The 20,660-nt window shown below is 44.7% G+C and overlaps 1 protein-coding gene across 2 annotated transcripts; it reads left to right on the top strand.

Annotated features, from left to right (window-relative positions):
- The first annotated feature begins 707 nt into the window (after positions 1-707).
- Positions 708-18,288, top strand: mapk3 (mitogen-activated protein kinase 3). Of its 2 annotated transcripts, none has more exons than XM_080009949.1 (9): positions 708-1,033; positions 2,501-2,683; positions 4,820-5,009; positions 12,321-12,437; positions 12,730-12,844; positions 14,525-14,656; positions 15,722-15,831; positions 16,304-16,445; positions 18,053-18,288. In XM_080009949.1, the coding sequence occupies exons 1-8, from the start codon at positions 831-833 to the stop codon at positions 16,421-16,423; spliced, it is 1,170 nt and encodes a 389-aa protein (XP_079866075.1). In that variant the 5' UTR covers positions 708-830; the 3' UTR covers positions 16,424-16,445; positions 18,053-18,288. The 2 variants fall into 2 exon arrangements, with proteins under 2 accessions (XP_079866075.1, XP_079866074.1); XM_080009948.1 differs by having other exon boundaries at positions 16,304-16,449.
- The last annotated feature ends 2,372 nt before the right edge of the window (positions 18,289-20,660 follow it).

Below are 20,660 nucleotides of genomic sequence, written 5' to 3'. Positions count from 1 at the left end.
GTTAATCGTTTAAATTCACAGCCTCGAGCAGTGTACAAGAACGACTGCGGGTGATGCGTCGGCGTTTGTCACACCTGCGTTTCTTTTACTTATTTATTATCAAATATCGTTTTAATCAAACTTCTTGCACTTCTATCAAATTCGTTATTAAACGTGTATGTCACGGGCCGTTTGCACGCGGCGCATTCTGCACTTTCACTATTGAATTGAGGAGCGGAAGATAAAGGGATTTCGAGACAAACAAATTCATGTTGTTATTATCATTATTTCGTTTTGTTGTTGTTGTTTTTTAATTTGTGGGAATGTAATAACGTGCGGCTGGATCTTCCTTTTTCCTTTAGAGACGGACTGTAAACCAACTTCCCTCTCAGTAACGGCACCGAGCAGCAGATCTGGCCACGCCCACTCGGGGGGGGGGGGGTAGGGCGGCGCTTCTGCTGGCATCGGGGGGCGCGCGGTCTGCTGTCACAGCGCAGCGGCGCGGGCGGTGCTTCCGCTCTCCCCCCGCGTTACAGCCGCCGCGCCGGGACGGCCCCGGCTGACGGAACGAACTTTTTTTTTTTTTTTTTACCGCTGGGCGCCGCGATCGAGTCCATTTCCATCCCAGCGCGGAGTGAGAGCGATAGACCCGTTTTACTCTTACCCGTCCGCACCATCCGCCCGGGTCGACAGGGAGCTCTTGGACGAACCGAGTCCGATCACCGCGTCGCGCCGGGGAGAAGAAGAAGAAGGAGGAGCAGGAGGAGGAGGAGGAGTAGGAAGAAGAAGCCCGAGCCCGAACACGTCGACGGACACCGCGATTCGGTTGCTTTTTTTCGGCGGAGCGAAGCATGGCGGATCCGTGCGGCACTGCGGCGGCGGCGGCGGCGGCGGACCCGGGCTCCGGGAGCGGGGCCGCGGCCGGGGCCGACGCGGCGAGCGGGGCCGCGGGCACCAAGAGCGCCTCCGAGCTGGTGAAGGGCCAGGCGTTCGACGTGGGTCCCCGCTACACCAACCTGTCGTACATCGGGGAGGGGGCGTACGGGATGGTCTGGTGAGATGTGTTTTATTGTTCTTTCGCCGTTGCGGGAGGATCGAATTCCTAACGGATGTCAGCGGAATGGGCGGAGGCGGTCGGTGTAACTGGGTGGACACGGCCGTTAACACGCACTAAATCAGTGTGTGTCCAGATAAGCGACAAACATTTCGCCAGCTAAGCCTCCACAGCTCGCAGCTAACGGGTTAATGTGTTTAGCCGCTACAGGCTACATGCTACGTGATGTATGCTACGGGCGACAGACTACTGGCTATCGGCTACGGGCTACAGGCTACAGGCTACAGGCGTGGCTATGAGCTTGCAAAAACATACAGGAAACAACGGGGCTGATTACGCAGGACCCCGTTGGCAACCAGGGGGAAATGCTCCGAAGTGGCACCTAACGACTCAACGTCGTGCGACTTTCAGAGCCGAGTTTTATTTTATTTTCTTGCCCCCAAACCCCGGCGGCTTTTATTTTTCACTGACCCCCCCCCCCCCCTGACTTTTGGTGGCCGATGCTGCAGCTGCATGCAGTAAGGCGAACCCCGCCGGTTGTCAGGAGGGCCTTTCCCCAAGATGTGGAGGCTGTGATCCACAGCCCTGTGTGGACATGTCGGGCAGTCTCCTGTTGCTTTCCGTAACGCTGCTAAAGCGCAGGAATCTCGATAAGACAGGAGCGTGCACGGGGGGGGAGGTGCAGCGCACGCACGCACGCACCGATTCCACGGGAGTGTGCGTTGGATTATCCCGACCTGTCTCCGTTAGGGACAGGACGGAACTCGGAGGGAATACTCACGTCGCTTCACATTTCTACGAATGTCGAACAATAACAATGAAGCTTATCGTCTCCATTGCTATATGTGCGGATACTTAAACAAAAAAACAAACCTTTGATAGGACTTCACTAGTATTGGGATTATTCCCACCATTGATTCGACCTGTTCTAGTTCTGCAAACTGCCACAAGTGTTTGCATGGTAGCTGTATGATGACTGGGATCTGTATAATGATGATCTAGACTCACAGGGTCTACTCATGAGGATTTAAGTTCAGATGACAGAGAATATGAAAATCAGATTTGGATGTTGTGTGTCACCGTCGCTATCATTGTTGAAACAAGCATTCCCTCGAAGGTTATTCCTTGCCGCCATTCTACCACCTTCCAGCCCGGCTGGTCACAGTGAGCAGGCCTTCCTCATAAACACACACTTTCCCTTTACGTAGACGCACACCTCGTTCACGTCACCTTAAAATAACACAAAGAAGTACGACGCCGGTTTTGCGGCTTGTTTTCTTTTCGGGTTCTGGATTCGTGCCAGGCGCTGGGGGGAGGGGGGAAATCTGTGATGCCTCATTTCAGACAAGTATTAGCTCAAGTTCTCATGCTATTATCAGCACATTCTTACTGCAGTATGTAACTTGAGCTTTTTTCCCCTTTTATTTATTTATTTTTTCCCGCCCCGCTCCCCCTCGCCTTGTACAGCTCTGCCCTGGACAACGTGACCAACCAGCGTGTCGCCATCAAGAAAATCAGCCCGTTTGAGCACCAGACGTACTGCCAGCGCACACTGAGGGAGATCAAGATCCTGCTGCGCTTCCATCACGAGAACATCATCGGCATCAACGACATCCTCAGAGCGCGCCGCATTGAGTGCATGAGGGATGTGTATCCTTATTCCAAGGAGACGGACCAAGTTGCTGCGTGTGCCGAGGCCCGGCCATTAGGGAGGAATATTTAATCGCCGTGATCGCAGGGAATTTCACTCTTTACCTGTGTGAAATGGCAACACCAGAGCCCCATGTAAAAGAGTCGGATCACATTGACCTGTACGGTAATGTATATGATATTATCATACCATAACTCTAGTTTTTAAATTAAGCTGACAAATATTTCAGACCTGGCATTTTAATGTTTTTATACCTAACGGGGGCCTTGTGGGGGGACACCGCGCAGCCCTGTTTTGTTCAGTTAGCAAACATAAAATAAATACATCTACAATAAAAACACTTGTTTTTATTGGTTTTGTTTGGAGAAACACGCGGCGGACGTGGGGTGCTGCGTACGTAGTCAACCTACCGCATATCCTCACCGTTTTGTTTGTTTGTTTTTTTTATACCGGGGTTATTTTTTAAATACTTACATTTCCATTTCCCTCATCTGCAGTCTTATATTGCAGTTGGTATAAATTCCTTTTTTTTTTCCAAAATATTTGTGCTGGTCTGTGAAGCCAACAGAGCAGTTCCCATGGGGGGGCTGGCAGCGTTTGTTATTTCTCCAGCCGTGGGTGGAGTCACTCGGATGGAGGACGGTTCTAATTCTACTAAGGCCCCGTGTCCTGTAGGAAAGGGTCGCAAATCTGAACGACTTGTTGAATCGCATGTTTTTTTTGTTTTTTTTAATAGGCAGCTCACAAAGAACTCACTGGGTTTTCTTATTTCACATTCTGCGTGTTAGTAGGCCCAACGGAGACCAAAATGTTCTGTGCATAAGTACGAAAAAAGTGAAATTTTCTTAATAGGCCCCCTTTAACACAGACATAAATTTAGACTTGATCATGATTTAGGAAAAAAACAATTTAATGTACCAGGCGCTACAGGGCACTACTGGCGTGTTGAGTGAGTGATGGGCGTGTCGACATTAGTAGGTGTTTTCTTTCTGTGTGTTTGTGTGGGGGGGAGTCACTTTGTTTCCTCAAATCAGAGTGGTCACGCTGACAAGTCCCGCACAAAGGGTTCTCTCACGGATGAAAACACGTTGTCACGGTCATTGCTGCTACTTGAGAAAACAGGCGGCGTGTTTAAAACCCGCAGTTTGGCCCCAGAGACGACGGTTCACCTAAAGTGCAACTATTAGAAATCCCTGCATGTAGCAGCAATCAGATTGCCCAGGTGCAGGTACATCTGCTTCTGCTCTGCTAGACTCCTGATTTGAAGCGAAATACAAATTTATTTATTTATTTATTTATTTATTTTGCTGATATAGATTGTTACACAATGTTTTAACTTTTTTAGTTTTTTTATGGATGACACTCCTGACTACAGGGTTGAATAGCTCTCTTTCAGCAGTTACTATATATTCGCTCGTGTTTATTTGGTAGTAAAATTCTTTGCATTCAGTCAAGTCAAATTTATTTGAATCACGTGTTTATGGCTGTTACAGGGGGAGATGTCACAATACCAGAAGTTCTGTAGTTGATACTGATCTTGAACAAAGCAACTGACCTCACAAATGATGCCTTGATGTGTTTCTTTGGTACGTGGTGTACCCAAGAGTCCGTCATTTCTTTCTTTTCTTTTAAAGGCCAAATCTGTGATACAAAAACAGCTTCCTCGGGGGGGCTTTTGAAAAGTGAAGCCTTTGGGAAAACATTTGTTTGCAGTGATGATTTTGATGGCGGCATAATTTGAACTACAAAATTTAAACAGGTATAATTATTTCCTTGCACTCGGAGTTGATTGTAGTTTTAAGTACTCCAGAGAGGAGAGATCAGATTACAGACTTGAAATTGAGTAACTGGGTGTGTCGGGGTTTTCTACCACCAGCTGTCTTTTTAAATGCAAAGATTTATGCTGTGGTTATACTGTTAAGTTATTTATTGAGGATAGCAGAGCCTTGTATATCATTTCTACACAACTTAATGTCATAAGTCATGCCCTACTAGTCACCACGACAGGACGAATGGACCAGAGAGACTCTTTAAGCCAGACAGGTGGATGTGCACATGCCGTTACAGGTGGCGTCGACCCGTGTGCGGCCCTGTCCTCTGTGTTGTCTGCCTTGACCCGCCGTCGCCCCCCACAGTTACATCGTGCAGACCCTGATGGAGACCGACCTGTACAAGCTGCTGAAGTCCCAGAGGCTGAGCAACGACCACATCTGCTACTTCCTCTACCAGATCCTCAGAGGCCTCAAGTACATCCACTCTGCCAACGTGCTGCACCGTGACCTCAAGCCCTCCAACCTGCTCATCAACACCACCTGCGACCTGAAGGTCAGCACGCACACACACACCGATGATGACGTTCACAATGAAAATTATTATTTATAGGGCTTATTATTTTTTTTTTTAATCAGGAATCAGTTTATTCCACCATGAACATCTTTTTTCATATACAGGGAATTTGTCCTGGTGCGGATTGGTCCCTTTCACTCCAGACAACTAGTATGAAATAAAAAAATAAACTGCAGAATATACAGATATGACCCAAAATACAGAACAGAAATAACCAAATATATAAAAAAAATATACAAAGTGCAATTATACGCACAAGATACATTTATTAGGTCTAAATCATTACTATTTACTATAGCTACGTACATACTGAATTATTACTGAATCTTTTCTCTATCTAGAAACATATTGTGCAATCAAACGGTTTTACAAAAAGTTTGAAATCTGCTCAAATACTTGTGATCAGGCAGGATTAATAATTGTGACAGCTCTATCTGTATATACCTGTAAATAATCTCAAGATCATGTTGCGCTTTTAAGTTCTCGGTAGATTCCCTGTAGACTTTTCGCTTCTGGGAAGTTGGGTCAAAAAGTGAGCGTAAAATCAATCAACGTTGCCTCTTCCTGGGTGGGCCTTAATGAGATTTTTTTAATTGTCTCAGGGCCGGAATACCATCTGCTTAACCCAGAGTATGCATGCCCACAAATACGATGGTATCTAAGGTAATGCAATTATGTCCGACTCTTGTTTCAAGTGAGGGGAAAAGCTCAGAGCACTTATAGCGAACAGGGATGCCAACTGTTGGCCAGCTGGCATGTTGTTATCAGCTCAACAAGGTGCAAAAACATCCCAGGAATGTGGTGTACGGGTGATGGTTTGAATGGAGCCGAGCGCCGCATTGAAGGCTGCTTGTTCGTCGACAAAGTAAAAGTCTGTAAAGATTTTCCAGCCATTTAACCGTCTTTATTATCGCGCCCATCCTTTATAGAAAGTTAAAGGGGAACGCTGCTTATTCTGCTTCCCAACTTTGGGTTGTTAATCTCGCAATGCCGTCCTTGCGCCTGGATTTATAGCGCTTGTGGCCTTTGCTGTTCAGCGCGCTTCCCTGAAAGAATGTTGTCTGGTTCAGGTCACATCATGCTGCTTTCGGTGTGAATGGGACAAAGGAAACCTGTCGTAGGTTCATAGTCTTATTTGCTGTTCATTGTTATTAGGTGGGCTCCAGCGGTATCGTGTGTGTGTGTGTGTGTGTGTGTGTGTGTGTGTGTGTGTGTGTGTGTGTGTGTGTGTGTGTGTGTGTGTGTGTGTGTGTGTGTGTGTGTGTGTGTGTGTGTGTGTGATGTTCTTGATGCGAGTCAAGATACCCTTTGGAATTTAGGTTAACGTGCTGGTTAAATGTTGTCTTTAAGTAATAAAGGATAAGATAAATAAAGGAGAGAGTGATTGGCCTACGCACTGATTGTTTTAATGTAATGATCATTCAACCCGATAAGTAATCTGAGTTAAACCTTTGAGAATAAAAGAAAAAAAGATTCTGTTGTTCTCTTGAAAATATGAACACGATTACAGGGAGGGAGGGTTGAGGTTTTCTTTCGAGTGCAATGAACCAAACCTGTTTCCCATGATACCAAAGCCCACAGAACAATGCATTATGAGCAGCTAATGAAGAAATCCTTGGATTAGTTCAATTATGTGTGCTGGGTGAAGAACAGAAGGCATGTGTGGGCCTTTTCTTTGCATTCCATTCCGCAAAAATCTGCTTTGCTTTCTTTGCGTTAGCGACCTTGTAATTCTCCTGTGGGTCTAATGCGATGAGTTGGAATTAATGATACACTCAAACGAAGATCAGGAAACTTTGGGGCAAATACTGCACAGCAGTGTTTTTCACCTTTTTGCCGGTTTGTTTTGTACCATTGCATCAATGGAACCGTTGTTTCTGCAGTATGACTCTTCTTCATTCGAATATTTGTGATATATTTCTGAAAAAAACACATAAGTTGGAATATCTATTACAATTGGGCGATCGTGCAAAATTTCAATCGTCCAATCGCGGCCCCCCGCCTCCACCCCCCCCCCCCCCTCCGGGGAGCAGAGACCCAGACCCGGGAGGTTGGATGGCTATAAAAGACAGGATAATTCACTCTATCTTTTGTGAGATTTAAGAAAGCAGCCCCCCAAAAAAATGGAAATAACTGCAAATTAAGTGATTGTTTTAACCGAACCTCTGCACTGCCCCCTGGTGAGACCCAGTGCTCCCTCCCAGGCCGTGGTGCGCTGTGCGGGGCATGTGCTGCTGGTAGAGCCTGTAGAGTCTGGACGTAGACTTTTTTTAAATGTATTTATTAGGATGTCAAGCACTGAAGGTGTAAATACCCTATTGTTTTTCTACGTTGGATTATTATTCCGCCACTTGTTCTAGTTCACCGTGTTCCCACCAGTCGCTTTTTACACAGTTCGGCACATTCATAGACATTGGTCTCAGTCCTCGAGATCTAAGATAACCAATCAGACCATGCGTCTCGCGCTACGAACAGGCCAAATCTGCACTTTTTACATGGCAATGTCGCAATATCTGATACCAGACTTCCACCGATCAGATTTTCCGCCATTTTAAATTTTCTGTAAAACTATCTTGGACATCTCCTCCGAGGCCATTTGTTCAATTCCAACAAGACCATCTTTGTTTTATTCCTTGCACTGCCCTCTTTTAAAAGCTTTTGTTTTGAGTTTTGAAATGCCTCTCGATGTAGTCGCTACAAGTGCAAACGTATTGGCACATTGCCGCATTAATGGCAAGTGGGCATATCTACTGAGCACTTGGTCTAATTTTCACAAAACTTGGTTCCCAAGTCCAGTTTGCTCTACAAAATCGACTGCCACATGTTGCATCCGGTTGACATAAAGAGGGCGCATTACCAAAAGATTTATGATAGTGGGTCGCGCTACTCCTAGCAACCAACTTTAAGACCCTTGCAGACGATGGTACTATTGGCTCAAGAAAGATGAAGTCTATTGTCAAAACAAATGGCCGCCTCAGGCCAATCAACATTCAGGAGCCTAAAGGTGGGGTTAAATTTGTCTGGTGGATGGAAAGTCCGAGGGGTCAAGATGCGCCGGGGGGGGACAAAACGTGTGTGTGCGTGTGCGTGTGCGTGCGTGCGCTCCTCATGGCTAATAGATTTGCATGAGAAATGATTTCAACCGACCCAAGTTTATTGGATTCTTTTGAACTTTATTGTTCAAAGTTACCACCAGTCTTCTGAAAGTCGCGTGTTGATGATGTTTATCATGCGCTCTATCTCCATCAAAGTTATTTACCTTTGTGCGGATCTTCGTGCATGGAGCGTAGCTGCTGCGTAGGCTTGGGCAGATTTCCAATGAAATGGTCTTATCGGCTCCATCGATTGTGGCTGACACTGATGTCAGAATTATTACTTCCCCCCCCCCCCCCCCCGAAGGGACAAACGAGAGCGTTGAAATGGTGTAAGTGCAGTTTACTCTGTTCTATAACTGGAGCGGAGAGGGAGAGAGGGGGCGGAGGCTCTCGCCCTCTCTGCTCAGCGCTGTTGAGAAACTACTCCAGATCTCACTTCCCCCTCCACAATCCTGTACAGAAACTTTAAAAGTGGCAGGTCCTCCAAAGAAAAAAAAAAAGAAAGAAAAGGCACATGGACCCCCGGCTCCAGTTCTAGGCATTTTGCCGCTGGGGGCAAACAGAGCAGCACAGCTCTGATCACTGGGAGGAGGCCACCCCACCCCCACACACTTGCGTGCTGCTCTATATGCAGATCTTGTGATGATAATTATATAGCAACATATAATATAATCATAGGAAACAAAATAAATCTTTATCTTTCTGAGTTTCTTACTTGTGTGGAAAATGAAAAATGTTAACCTAACTCAGAATAGGAGGAGAGTTTTGTTTTCTTTGTCCCCCCCCCACCTTCCAGACAGCGGTGCATGCAGTAAGTCTTAATGTTAGATCAATTTATTTTTGTTTGTTTCCTACATGTATGAAACAACATTTTTAAACAACTGAGTTAAGGGACCGTTCCAAAAAAAACCTGCGCGTCTCCACTGTCGGGGCAGTGGAGTCTCCCTGTTGCTGTGAATTTAGTGAAAACTGGATGCTTTTGTGGAAATACTTTTGTTGTAAATAATAAATCCTGCACTTCTGGAACAGGGCAACTGCATTTGCAACATTAAATTACGTTCTATGTTCACGGGCCGCCCCCGCACGCACGCATGTTTAATGTTGCAAACGCGGTCTCCCCGTTCCAGAAGGGTGATTGGAATTTTGTACGGTTGCCCAAGCCTACTGCTGCGTACTCCTTTCTGCTTTGTTTAGGGTTCCTTTCCACTCTCATTTATATTGCGGATACGTTCAAATACATGGCGTATCTTGGGTGTGCTGTAAAACTTCGCAGCATCATTGCGTCACATCCTGCCTCCTGCACGCTCTAACCCAGGCTCCGCCACCCCAACCCTAACCAAACAAATAATTTCCAGGTTTTGTTTTTTTTGTGCGTGAAAGGGTAAATCCAGATAACGTCCCGATAATCAGGTTTGGACATTGTCTGGAGTGCATGTGTGAAAGCAGCTTTGGGGAGCTGCTAAAAGTACTAATTAGTGGTCGACCGATATGGGTTTACACTGGCCAATGCCGATATTTAGAGAGTGGGGTGGCCGAAAGCTGATATATAAAGCCGATATCTTGTTTGAGTTTTTTGTTTTTGGTACCTGATAAAATACAACAACGTAATAATAACAAGAGACACAAATTTGCTTAATTGCTGAACCTAAATTTACATTTATTTAACACTAATGTTATTGTCTTCATTGTCTCTGCCGTGCACCTATTTTAAATAAATGTAGCAACTAAATAAATGTCCACAGGTAATAAAAAAAACTAAACTTTGTAAAAGGGAAACAAAAAAAAAACGTATGAATAAAAATTTATCACAAATGGGGAAAAATAATTTTTATAACAATAAACTGGGTCATAAGTATGGTCACGAAATAGTCCCTCCATAAAACAAGTGCAGGATTTATTTTTATTTAATTTTATTATTATTTACAAGTATTTAAACATCCAGTTTTTACTAAATTAAGTCGCATAGCAACAGGGAGACGCTGTGGTGCGTCATGGGACACTGGGGACAAAAGGGAACGTGCAAAGGAGGGGGGGAGGGTGCCTCAGCACCTGCCCCTTGATGTCCATGGTGCCCTTTTTGTGTGTTCTCTTTTTCTCTCCCTAACCTCTGCTGTCAGCATGCTGGGCATACAACACAGAGTATTTGTACCGTTGCATCTAGGACAGAGTTAGTCTGCAAGTGGAGTTCAACTTCTCAACCTGCAATGACACTCTTTATTCATTCTTCATTATTCATTCTTTCATCATCAAGAACTGTTGCATTAACTCTGTCCTGTGGACGACCTGGAGAATAAGAGCACAGTTTCTTCTTGTTGCACATGTTTTGGTCTTTAAACAATTAATCACCACTCCAAGAGAGGGAGAGTCCCCGCGGGAGAGACATATAAACCTAGAAACGAACACCAACATGTACATGGAAAAACAGAAACATCATAGGACAACATGTATCGATAAAACCGAGTCAATTTAGTCCAGGAAAACTGGAACAGCAATTGTGCACCTGGCCTCTTCCTGTCATAGTTATGCCAGTATATGAGGAACGAAAGGAGAGGGATGTAACCATGAGGGTGTGCGTGCGTACGTTGGTCCGTTCACTGGTGAGTGTACGTGACTTGTCCAGATCGGTCCTGGTGTATAGGGTCTGTATTATATCTTCACACCTCCAAGCAGCAGAGGCCCAAGGCTACCTCTGAGTCCCACAGCCATATAGACATTACACGACCGCAGGAAAGCCCCGAGCACCCCGCCCTGCAGCCTCAGAAGACCCCCCCTCCCCCAGCTCAGAGAAGCCAGAAGCCTGTGGAGCTACGCCCGGCCCCGAGGAGCATAAGCCAGTCCCAGAGAGCTTGAGGAGACCCTGTGTCCCTGAGGCGCACACATACAACCCTCCCGAACATGCAGGCGCAGAATCCGGGTTGCGGGTGCCAGGCATGGACCGCCGGCCCGGAGCCAGGCCCCACGCCAACAGACAGACACCCTGCCCGAACCGCAGGTGGGGCCACACGCCCCACCCAGCCGCAAGCCCATCCATGTAGCCAAGGGCGCTCAGCGCAGGACACCCGCCATCCTCTTATTTTGCTTATCTAAATGACCTGTAAATTCAAAGCTGAAGAGGAACTGGTATTCAGTGTCGCTGCTTTCACCGCGCCCAGTGCTTTTCTCCCCGTCTGGAGGAATTCTCAAAAAAGAATAAATAAATCCCCGTCAACTCAGTTTCCAGCTCATTCTGAAATTGGCTTTCTCTGGTTCAGTTTAGATATCGGAGGAACGATGCAGGACACACACACACACCTGTTACCGGGGGGGATGGGGGAGACAGTCCCAGGGGTGTTACTACCGCCTCCGGGAAGCAGAGACGCAGACCCGGACAGGCTTTCTCGGGCATAATGACACCATTTGATCCTTTTTTCTAAATTTATTTTTTTATTTTGCTATCCTTTTCAAACGCCTAATTAAGCGACTGTAGGAAAATTGACATATGGCTCAACCCTAGGTTGCAATTCAAGCAGGGATTTTTTCATCCAATCAGAGTAATAATAATAACGAATAAATCAGACAATGCACAGGCAGTCTGAGGACGAGACCAGAGACCTTCAAAAACGTGGACTGGTCTCACTACAGTGGCCGAACCTTTGTTGTGCAGCTAGTTTGAATTTACAGGGAAATGTAAGGAGGATCTGCTGGAGCAGCAGCGTTCCGGCACCTCCTGATTTACAAATCACAGACTTTGGATGCGTGTGAGAGCCATAGAACCGCAACTGCTAGAATGTGCACTGTAGCGCCATACCAACCATCTCTCTGTAAGGACAAGTCGTGGAGACATTCCAATCATTCACAATCGAATATGGTCATATCACACACCCCTACTCATGATTATTGTATTCCATTTCTGCCAAGTCTGTTCTTTCAATTCTACACACTGCACCTTTTAAACTCTGTATTTCTAGTGTGAGCAAAATGGAAAATTTAACGTTAAGGAAACGATTAAACTCAAGGCATCCACAGCGATATTAAAGAATGTAATACCCAGCCTTAGTCCTGCCTGCTCTCTCACCATCGTCAAGGAAGGAAGCGGATTGTGGGGGCTTCATTGGACGTTTGCATCCTGCAGCACATTGTAGTAAAAAAAAAAAACTAAAAAAAAAAACAACCTGTGAACCCTCTGACTCCTGCCTCCTCCTCGTCTCATTTCCAGATTTGTGACTTTGGCCTGGCACGGATAGCCGATCCAGAGCACGACCACACGGGTTTCCTGACCGAGTATGTGGCCACACGCTGGTACAGGGCCCCCGAAATCATGCTCAACTCAAAGGTTGGTCCGTGTTTGAGCTTATGTAACTGGCGCAAGATTATTTCTGTTACGCTGTGGTTGCGCAAGAAACGGTGTAGGTATAGAGGACGTATCAGAAACAAAAACCCTATCCATGCCTGGTTTTGTTAATGCATTGAATATATTATAGATATTATAATGCATATTATTGTCATTTTTGCAGCATCTCTTTTGGCATGACAAACCAGCAGGAGATCGCCTGGACATACAAAGTGATTCTCTCTCTCTCTCTCTCTCTCTCTCTCTCTCTCATCTCTCTCTCTCTCTCTCTCAGGGCTACTCCAAGTCCATCGACATCTGGTCGGTGGGCTGCATCCTGGCTGAGATGCTGTCCAACAGGCCCATCTTCCCAGGGAAGCATTACTTGGACCAGCTAAACCACATACTGGGTGAGTCGTGTCAACAACCTGCTCCTCCATGAAGCATCTCCCGTTATCTTTACAAAGCCCACAGTGTTTATTCCATTTGTTATTTTAACTGACTAACAAACTGGTTTAACATGCAGCTACAGTTTTTCAACAAGGGCTTAGTGATATGGTTTAATTTTTGTTCAAAGAAAAAAAACTACAACTTGGCAATATTATTTTATATTGTGTTGTAGTTTGCAATATACACTTTGCACACCAATTGGAAGATCTTAAAAGAAAAACTGTAAATCACTAAATTTACCACATTTGTAGAGAAGGTTTTAAAATTTGTGTCATTCCATATTTGAGGCTCTGTTATCCCATTTCCAGCAACACCTAACCCTAGAAACAGGATTGTTTTTAGGGCTGTGTTTGTAATGCAGATAGTAGCAGCAAATTGCTTCAACTGGCAGCAAAATGGGCCGTACACAGTTTATCCGGCTTATTCATCTTGTGCCGCAGCTTGTTTGCTTTCTTATCTACTTCCTGTTTTCCTCCCCTCCTCGGTCTTCAAATTAGGCGTGAAGCCTTATCTTTGTACCTTTTTAACATTATTAGTCATGAATTTCCATCCGTTTCTAACCTCACTTCATCAGAATTTGGTGATGAAACTGGATACTTGTCAATTGTGCCGCAAATTTGAACCGGGCAAATAAAAAAAGGTCAACACAATTTGTTAATAAAAGTAATATGTTTAAGTTATTATAGTTATTTATTTCATATTTTTTTCAAGTTTTTCAAAGTTCAGTAAATGTTTATCTTGTTCACAGAAAAAAAGGAGGAGAATTGAAATTTTATTTCTGTATTAGACGGAATTTATTTCTAAATATTTTTGTAAAGCACATCAGATGGTACACTGCAAAGCTGGTAGCAATTCTCATTGTGTGTAAAATGTCAAAATATGGATAGAATTTTAGTTGTATCAAAAACGAATGATTCGTTTTGCTTTTTCTAATACAGTGGTACCTCGACTTACGACTGCATCTACTTGCGACTAATCCAAGATACGAGTAGCGATAGTCGCGAAAATTTGTATCAACTTGCGACCGACTGCTCCAAGATACGACCGTGGAAATTTGCAGTTGGCGCGTCGGCGGCCAGTCAGCTGTCAGTCATGATTTCATAATTTATATGGGAAAAATTGCTTCGACATACGACCGTTCTTATAGAACGAATTACAGTCGTATGTCGAGGTACCACTGTATATAGAAATAAAATTAGGTAATTAGGTAATGTTTGCGTGTCAGCGCTGACATTGTCAATATTTACTGGCACTGGTACTTGTACATGCGCAGCAGAGTCGCAGCACAGTCTGCTTATCACAGGAGGAGAGGAAGCCATAGGAGATCTTTAAACTGCTCCCACCCCCATGGCAAAATGCCCGGTGTTGTCATGAGTTTATTAACTGGTAGGAAAAACTGCTCATAGTGGCGTCCCTCCCCACTGCATACCGGGAACACGCACCCCTTGGCAGGTGCCATTGGAAGGAGATGAGCAATGTTATTGACTTTACCCGTCGGTGGTTTTAATGTCGTGGCTGCTCGGTGTGTAGAGAGCACCGCGCAGGATAAAATGAGTGGTGGCACCAAGAGGGCGTTTGAAACAAGCCCTGCTGGGAGTGCTCTGCTGGAAACCCTGGAGTGACGCGCCTCTTTCCCTCAGGGATCCTGGGCTCCCCGTCTCAGGAGGACCTGAACTGCATCATCAACATGAAAGCCAGGAACTACCTGCAGTCCCTGCCCGAGAAGCCCAAGATCCCCTGGGACAAACTCTTCCCAAAGGCCGATGCCAAAGGTACAGTGAGCTCTGGCACGATCAACCAACAAGATTCTTCTTCCTTTCTTTCTTTTTTTATTAAATTTGATTTCGTGGCGATTATAGAGCAGAATAGAAAGACGAGATAGTCAGGCAAAAAGTAAGAAGTTCATTGGCGGTAGTGTATTTCTTCCTCTTTACTCTTATGTAAGTCGTCATTGTACTTTAAGACTCTCCATCTTAAGCCGAGTGGCTCAATAAAAACGGCTCATTTAAAGTTTACTAGTTGTTAAAGAGAAGAAACATTGCATCGGTAACATAGACTTGTAAAATTGTGCGCTGTGAAAACATGAGGGAAACGCTGTCTCAGTATTATGGAAGTTGAGCCTGGTTTTAAGGAGAGGCAAATATTTTATCCGACTCCCTTCTGATTTTTAACCAGAAGTCCACAAATGTGTCTTATTCGCCCACATTGGTGTGTGTACAAGCGACAAGCAGGGCTTGACCTCTTTTTTTTATTTTTTTAGTTTAATGAAAACAAAGAGAGATTGCCTTTCGAAAAAGCCGCCGGCTCCTGTTAATTACAAAATGTACTACGAGGCAAGACATTATTATGCTTTCATGTCTCCTCCCGCGGTGCGGCTGAATAACTTGTCATGCCATCAGCGACCAGTGGATGTTGCTGTTGAGCCAATGCAGCCAGACTGTACTGTAGGCAGCTCTCAAACGGCTTTAAAAGGCTATTCAACATTCAAAAGACACCAAACATAATTGTAGATATTAATATAAAAGGTTAAATGAGGAAGCGTGACTCGAGCTGTACTGAATTTAGTGTTACCTCACTGCACGGGAATCAGTCCACAGAAGGCAAAGCAGTACCAGCATTTTCAGCTTCTTGTTGTTCTTATGATCATGCACAGTCTAGTGGAGTAAAGGAGGGGGTCACCAAACCTCTGACCAAGCAGCGACAACTCCCAAAATCCCGAGAGGAGCTAGGATAAATATACCGTCAGCATGGTTGGAAAAATAAAAAGTTGTACTTGTTGCCGTTACACAGTCAGTCGAGCGCCTCGACCAATAAATGTTCTTGATCCGTCTCGACAGCTCTGGACCTGCTGGGCCGGATGTTGACCTTTAACCCCATCAAGCGTATCAGCGTGGAGGAGGCCCTGGCCCACCCGTACCTGGAGCAGTACTACGACCCCACGGATGAGGTATGCAGACACACACTATATTTAATATTTTCTCAAATATTTAATAAGAATATTACATTTTTAAAGGCCCACATCGAATGGAGCCGTAGTCACATCCACAGCGTTTTCATGTCAAACCTACAGTGGGTTTGAAGGGGTGGGTGGGTGTGTGTGTGTGTGTGTGTGTGTGTGTGTGTGTGTGTGTGTGTGTGTGTGTGTGTGTGTGTGTGTGTGTGTGTGTGTGTGTGTGTGTGTGTGTGTGTGTGTGTGGTGTGTCTCCCAGCCGGTGTTTATTTTCACTAAGCGAGACGCAGCGTTCACTCACCTGAGACTTGAACGTTGTTTAGTTTAACAGTCCGAGGCAGGGGAAACATGGCGTCATGGACAGTGTTTGGCCGAAAATATCAAAGCAGTCGGACTCTTATGCACTCTGAATTCAACCACAGCGGTATATTTGCAGAAGTTTAAGGTGTGTGTGCGTGTGCGTGTGCAGCCCGTGGCGGAGGAGCCTTTCACCTTCACCATGGAACTGGACGACCTTCCCAAGGAGAAGCTCAAGGAGCTGATCTACGAGGAAACGGCCCGTTTCCAGGCCAACTACCAGGGCTCCTGAGACTCTCGGGGGCCCCACGTCAGTACGTACGTACGCACTTGAGAATTCATAGAATCACTATTGCGTTTTCAGAAGATTACGTATTAATTTCTGACATATATTCAGTAATATATGTGACAGTAATACTATCACACTATATTCAATCATATTTTGTCTGTTGTTACATTTTAAGTACACGTGTTGTATTCTCTAGCACAGGATTTCGGGCTCTCTTCATTTTTATTTTATCAGGTTAGTCTTATTGAGTTTGAGAATATTTTTTTTTTTACAAGAGAGACCTGGTCAAGAAAGAGGACGATGGTAACTGATGACATAATGAGATCATAAAAGGGAGGGCAACACAATATAAAACAACATTTATATCTCGAAAGACGTGGAAATCTAGGCGGTAAAACACTTGCAAACATCAGCTTCATTGCCCAGCGTCTGAACCCTCTCTTTAAAGCTGTTCAAAGTGACAAACTCCTGACGCTTCAGGGCGTTGTGGAGCTGACAAGTCAGAACCGAAAAAGGCTGTTTGTACCAATACATACTTACACATTACTTAAAATAGAAATTGCACAACTTCACAATTTGCTGCAGTTAACATGGAGTTGTAACAAAAGCGTGGTACAACGTTTAAACATTACAATCTGTCTTAATTGAGTATACTAGAATATATGGATTTAAATAGGATATATATATATATATATATATATATTTTTTTTTTTTTTTACCATTTCACAGTCACCCAGCACGGGTCATTAAAGAGCCTCTAAACCCAGAAGTTTCCCTTTCTCCCATTTAAACAGTTGAGTGGGCGTGCCTCTGGAAATCCAATTATTCTGGATTCAGTAAAACAATGATAACGAACAACCATAAAATAACTGGTTTACTCCTTTTCAACGAGTTAATCCAAGTCTCTGAGGTCCCCAAAACATGTCTTTGAAGGGTTTTTTTGGGGGTTTTTTTTTTGCTGAAAAAAACACTCAGATTATGCGTTCTAGCCATTCTGACATGCCTCAAACCCCCCCCCCCCCCTGTTCTCACCGGGCTGTTGGTGTGCGTGCAGCTTTAATTGCAAATGAGCTGCTTCTTGCCGCGCCCACTCCGGAGCTGGTTGGTGGACAGGTCTCTCGACTCATTCTGGGAGCGACACAGTAACGTGGTAACCTACAAACTGCGACGCGTGGCAGTTTGCCAAATTACAGACGCTCGTCCTCCCATTTAAGTGCTTTTCCGTCGATCTCCCGTAAGTTTAATACAGCCGATCAATCGAAAGTTCGGAAGCCACCTCCGCCCCAGCCATCGGAGCGATATCCGCTGCACGGACAACAAAGCTGATTCCTTTCTTTTCAAAGATTTGTGCTGGTCCGCGCGGCCAACAGCAGAGCAGTTCTCATACCCAACTCTTAGCTTCGGTATAATACTAGTGGGTCCGGTGTTAGGAGGGGGAAAAAATGGAGCGCATCGGGTCACAAGCAGTGGGCGGAGAATCTGGCGGTATTGAGGTGGTGGGCGGGGCACGTTCTAACGAGGCCCCCAAAATGACCGCGGAAGGGGGCGCAAATCCCAACGGCTTGTTGAATCGCATGTTTTCTGACAAAAAAACAAAACAAAACAACTGACCGGGGTTGTCTTATTTCACAGTTTGCGTGAGCTGCAAAGAAGACTGACGATGCGAGACTGAAGCTCAGAACAAGAAGACTCCAAACGAGAAAAGATACGACAACAACGACGACGACAAATAAACAAAACAAACAAAAAATAAAAATAAATAACAGCATATTCATCAAACAAACAAAAAGAGAAACCGGGAAATACAAAGATTTAAACCGCTTATCTTTCCATTTGTACTGCAAGGGAGCTAAATCATGTATTTTCTTGGCGGGGTAGTTGGGATGGGGAGGTTTTTTGGGGACGGAGGAGGTGGAGGATGTCGTCCTGCTTCAGTCCTGTCCCGTGTTCGACTCTCCCTCTCGCGCAAGGCTTTCTTTTTCTCTTTCTTGTTTCCGCCATCTTAGTTTTCTCATCCCGCCGCCCCTCCCGCGCCCATACCAACCCTTTGCTCCAACCATTACCGCCCCCTCCGCCCCCCCCGCCCCCCCTCCCCCGAAAGCTCTCCTTCCTTTTTGCCACAGTATCTAAACCTATACGACCATATTAACTGAAAGCATAACTCTGGTCCTGCACCCTGGGAATTTGGAACCTGGAGAAACCGGGTGGGGGAGGGGGCAGCAGATCGGGTGTGTATATAAATATATATTTAAGGGTTGGTGTTTTTATTTTTATTTTTTTTTTGTTATTTTTGCGGGGGGTGGGTGGGTGTGTGGGGGGGGGGGTGCGCTTGTTGCTTTTTTCGTTTTGTTTTTGTTTGTTCTTTTTGTCGTGTGTACGCCGTTATTTGAACGTCTCATCAGGTAGGAGTTGTTTGAATGGTTTTTCTTTTTTGTTTGTTTTGTTTTATATATTCGCGGATCATTTTGAACACTTGATTTTCGAGGCAAACGGTCAGTGTTTTTACCGGCATGTTGGCAGATTTATAGTTTTGTTTTTTTGTTTTTTTGGTTGTTTTTTTTGTTTTTTGTGATTTGGTTTTTTGTTCTTTAAAAAAAAAAAAAACTAAAACAAAGGAGAAAAAAAAAAAAGATTTACAATGTTCATGTGAATGCATGCATTCCTGAAACCTACCAAAGTGGCAGTGAGAGGTGAGATATTGGGCTTGGAAGCAACTAATGTAATGGCTGTTGTAGGCTGTCATTTTTATACTCTTAACTTAAAATGCATTTCCTTAACTATTACTCGTACTGTACCAAGGGCAGTAAAAACGAAGAAGCTCCATCACCGTCTTGGGAGGAGCGGATTTCATTCAGGAGGCGCCAAGTCATTAAAAAGCGAACCAGGTAGAAAGAAGGAAAAAAAACAAACAAAAAAAAAAAAAAAAAGATTTACAAAATAGTCATTTTCTCTTCATTAAACTAGGCCAATAGCACAGTGTGACACTTGAGCCCGGTTTTACAGAATCCTCATGGCACTATGTGCCTCTTAAAAGAGTTTTACCGTTTGTTTTTTCTTTTTGTATTTTTCTTTTTTTTTTATTTTTTTATTTATTTTATTTTATTTTTTTACAGCTGTGAAACTCTGAAGGTAGATTCTGAGGGGTTACCCGCAGCAGGCGACATTAGAAAAATAGGAACTTTGTGTTTGGGTTCGGTTGCACTTTGCCGTTTCAATGCGATCTTTTGTCGGTGAAATCCCAACACGGGCCCGGCTGCAGAGTTTGCGTCAAAGTGTCTGGACGCCGGGCCTGTGTCCGAGTCCATTTCCACGAAAGCCGCCGTGAACGGACAAGTTTAACCGGGGCCTATATAGACTTTTTTTATAGTCTTTTTTTTTTTTTTTTTTTTTTTTTTTTTTAAACAAAAGAGAAACAAAGGGTTGATCGCTTTGTCAACAGTTCGATTCGAAATATCAATTAGGCTTCTCACAACAAATGCAACCATAAAGGGTGGCGACATGGAGATGGAAACCTTTCCGGAATCCAACCGTGTTGAGAGGCGCCAAAATCCCGCACAGGTGCCCGTGGTGGCGCGCTTTTTGGTCTTTCCATTCCATTAAAAATGATTCCATCAGATGGACGATCCGTTGTCTGATGTTTCTCACTATTCACAGGCCGAACAAATTGAGGAGTTGAACCGCGTTCTTTCCAATCAACGAGCTCCGAAAGTGATCAAATTCGATCGGTGTGTAATTGAAGCATTTCGGTGACGCTATCGGGAGCAGTTTGACCGTACCAATGGGAGTGAACTGCTGAATTGGCACGAAGCTCCGCGCTGGTGCAGTTCACCACGTCGCCACGGGCGTCTTCGGCGGGAGCAGGCCCGTCCCAGTCGCTCCCAGTCAGCTGCGATCGTTTTTGTTTTTCCGACGAAACCCCCGCAGCTGGACTTTAAAGCTGCTCTCAGAATATTTTGAATTGGTAGAATCATTTCAGCGGGACAAAAAGATACCATTTTGTAGCGGAAAATTCGCCAAGAACCAAAAAAAAAAAAAAAAAAGCGAGAATCGAAGGGAAACAATCTCATCCAAGTATCTACTGTGCAGTGCTTTTGGGAAGTATTCACCTTCACTGTTTCCACGTTTTGTTACGTTACAGCCTTACTCTAAAGTTGATTCAAGTAGATTTCTTTCTAATTAAGGAGAGACTTACATTTCAAAGCCTGTATTTGTTTTTGTTTGTTTGTTTTTTTTCTCAAAA

The sequence above is a fragment of the Zeus faber genome, assembly GCF_960531495.2.
Source record: "Zeus faber genome assembly, chromosome: 11".
Lineage (NCBI taxonomy): Eukaryota > Metazoa > Chordata > Actinopteri > Zeiformes > Zeidae > Zeus > Zeus faber.
Note: the sequence above shows the minus strand (reverse complement) of the source record. Positions and strands in the feature narration are given on the sequence as shown.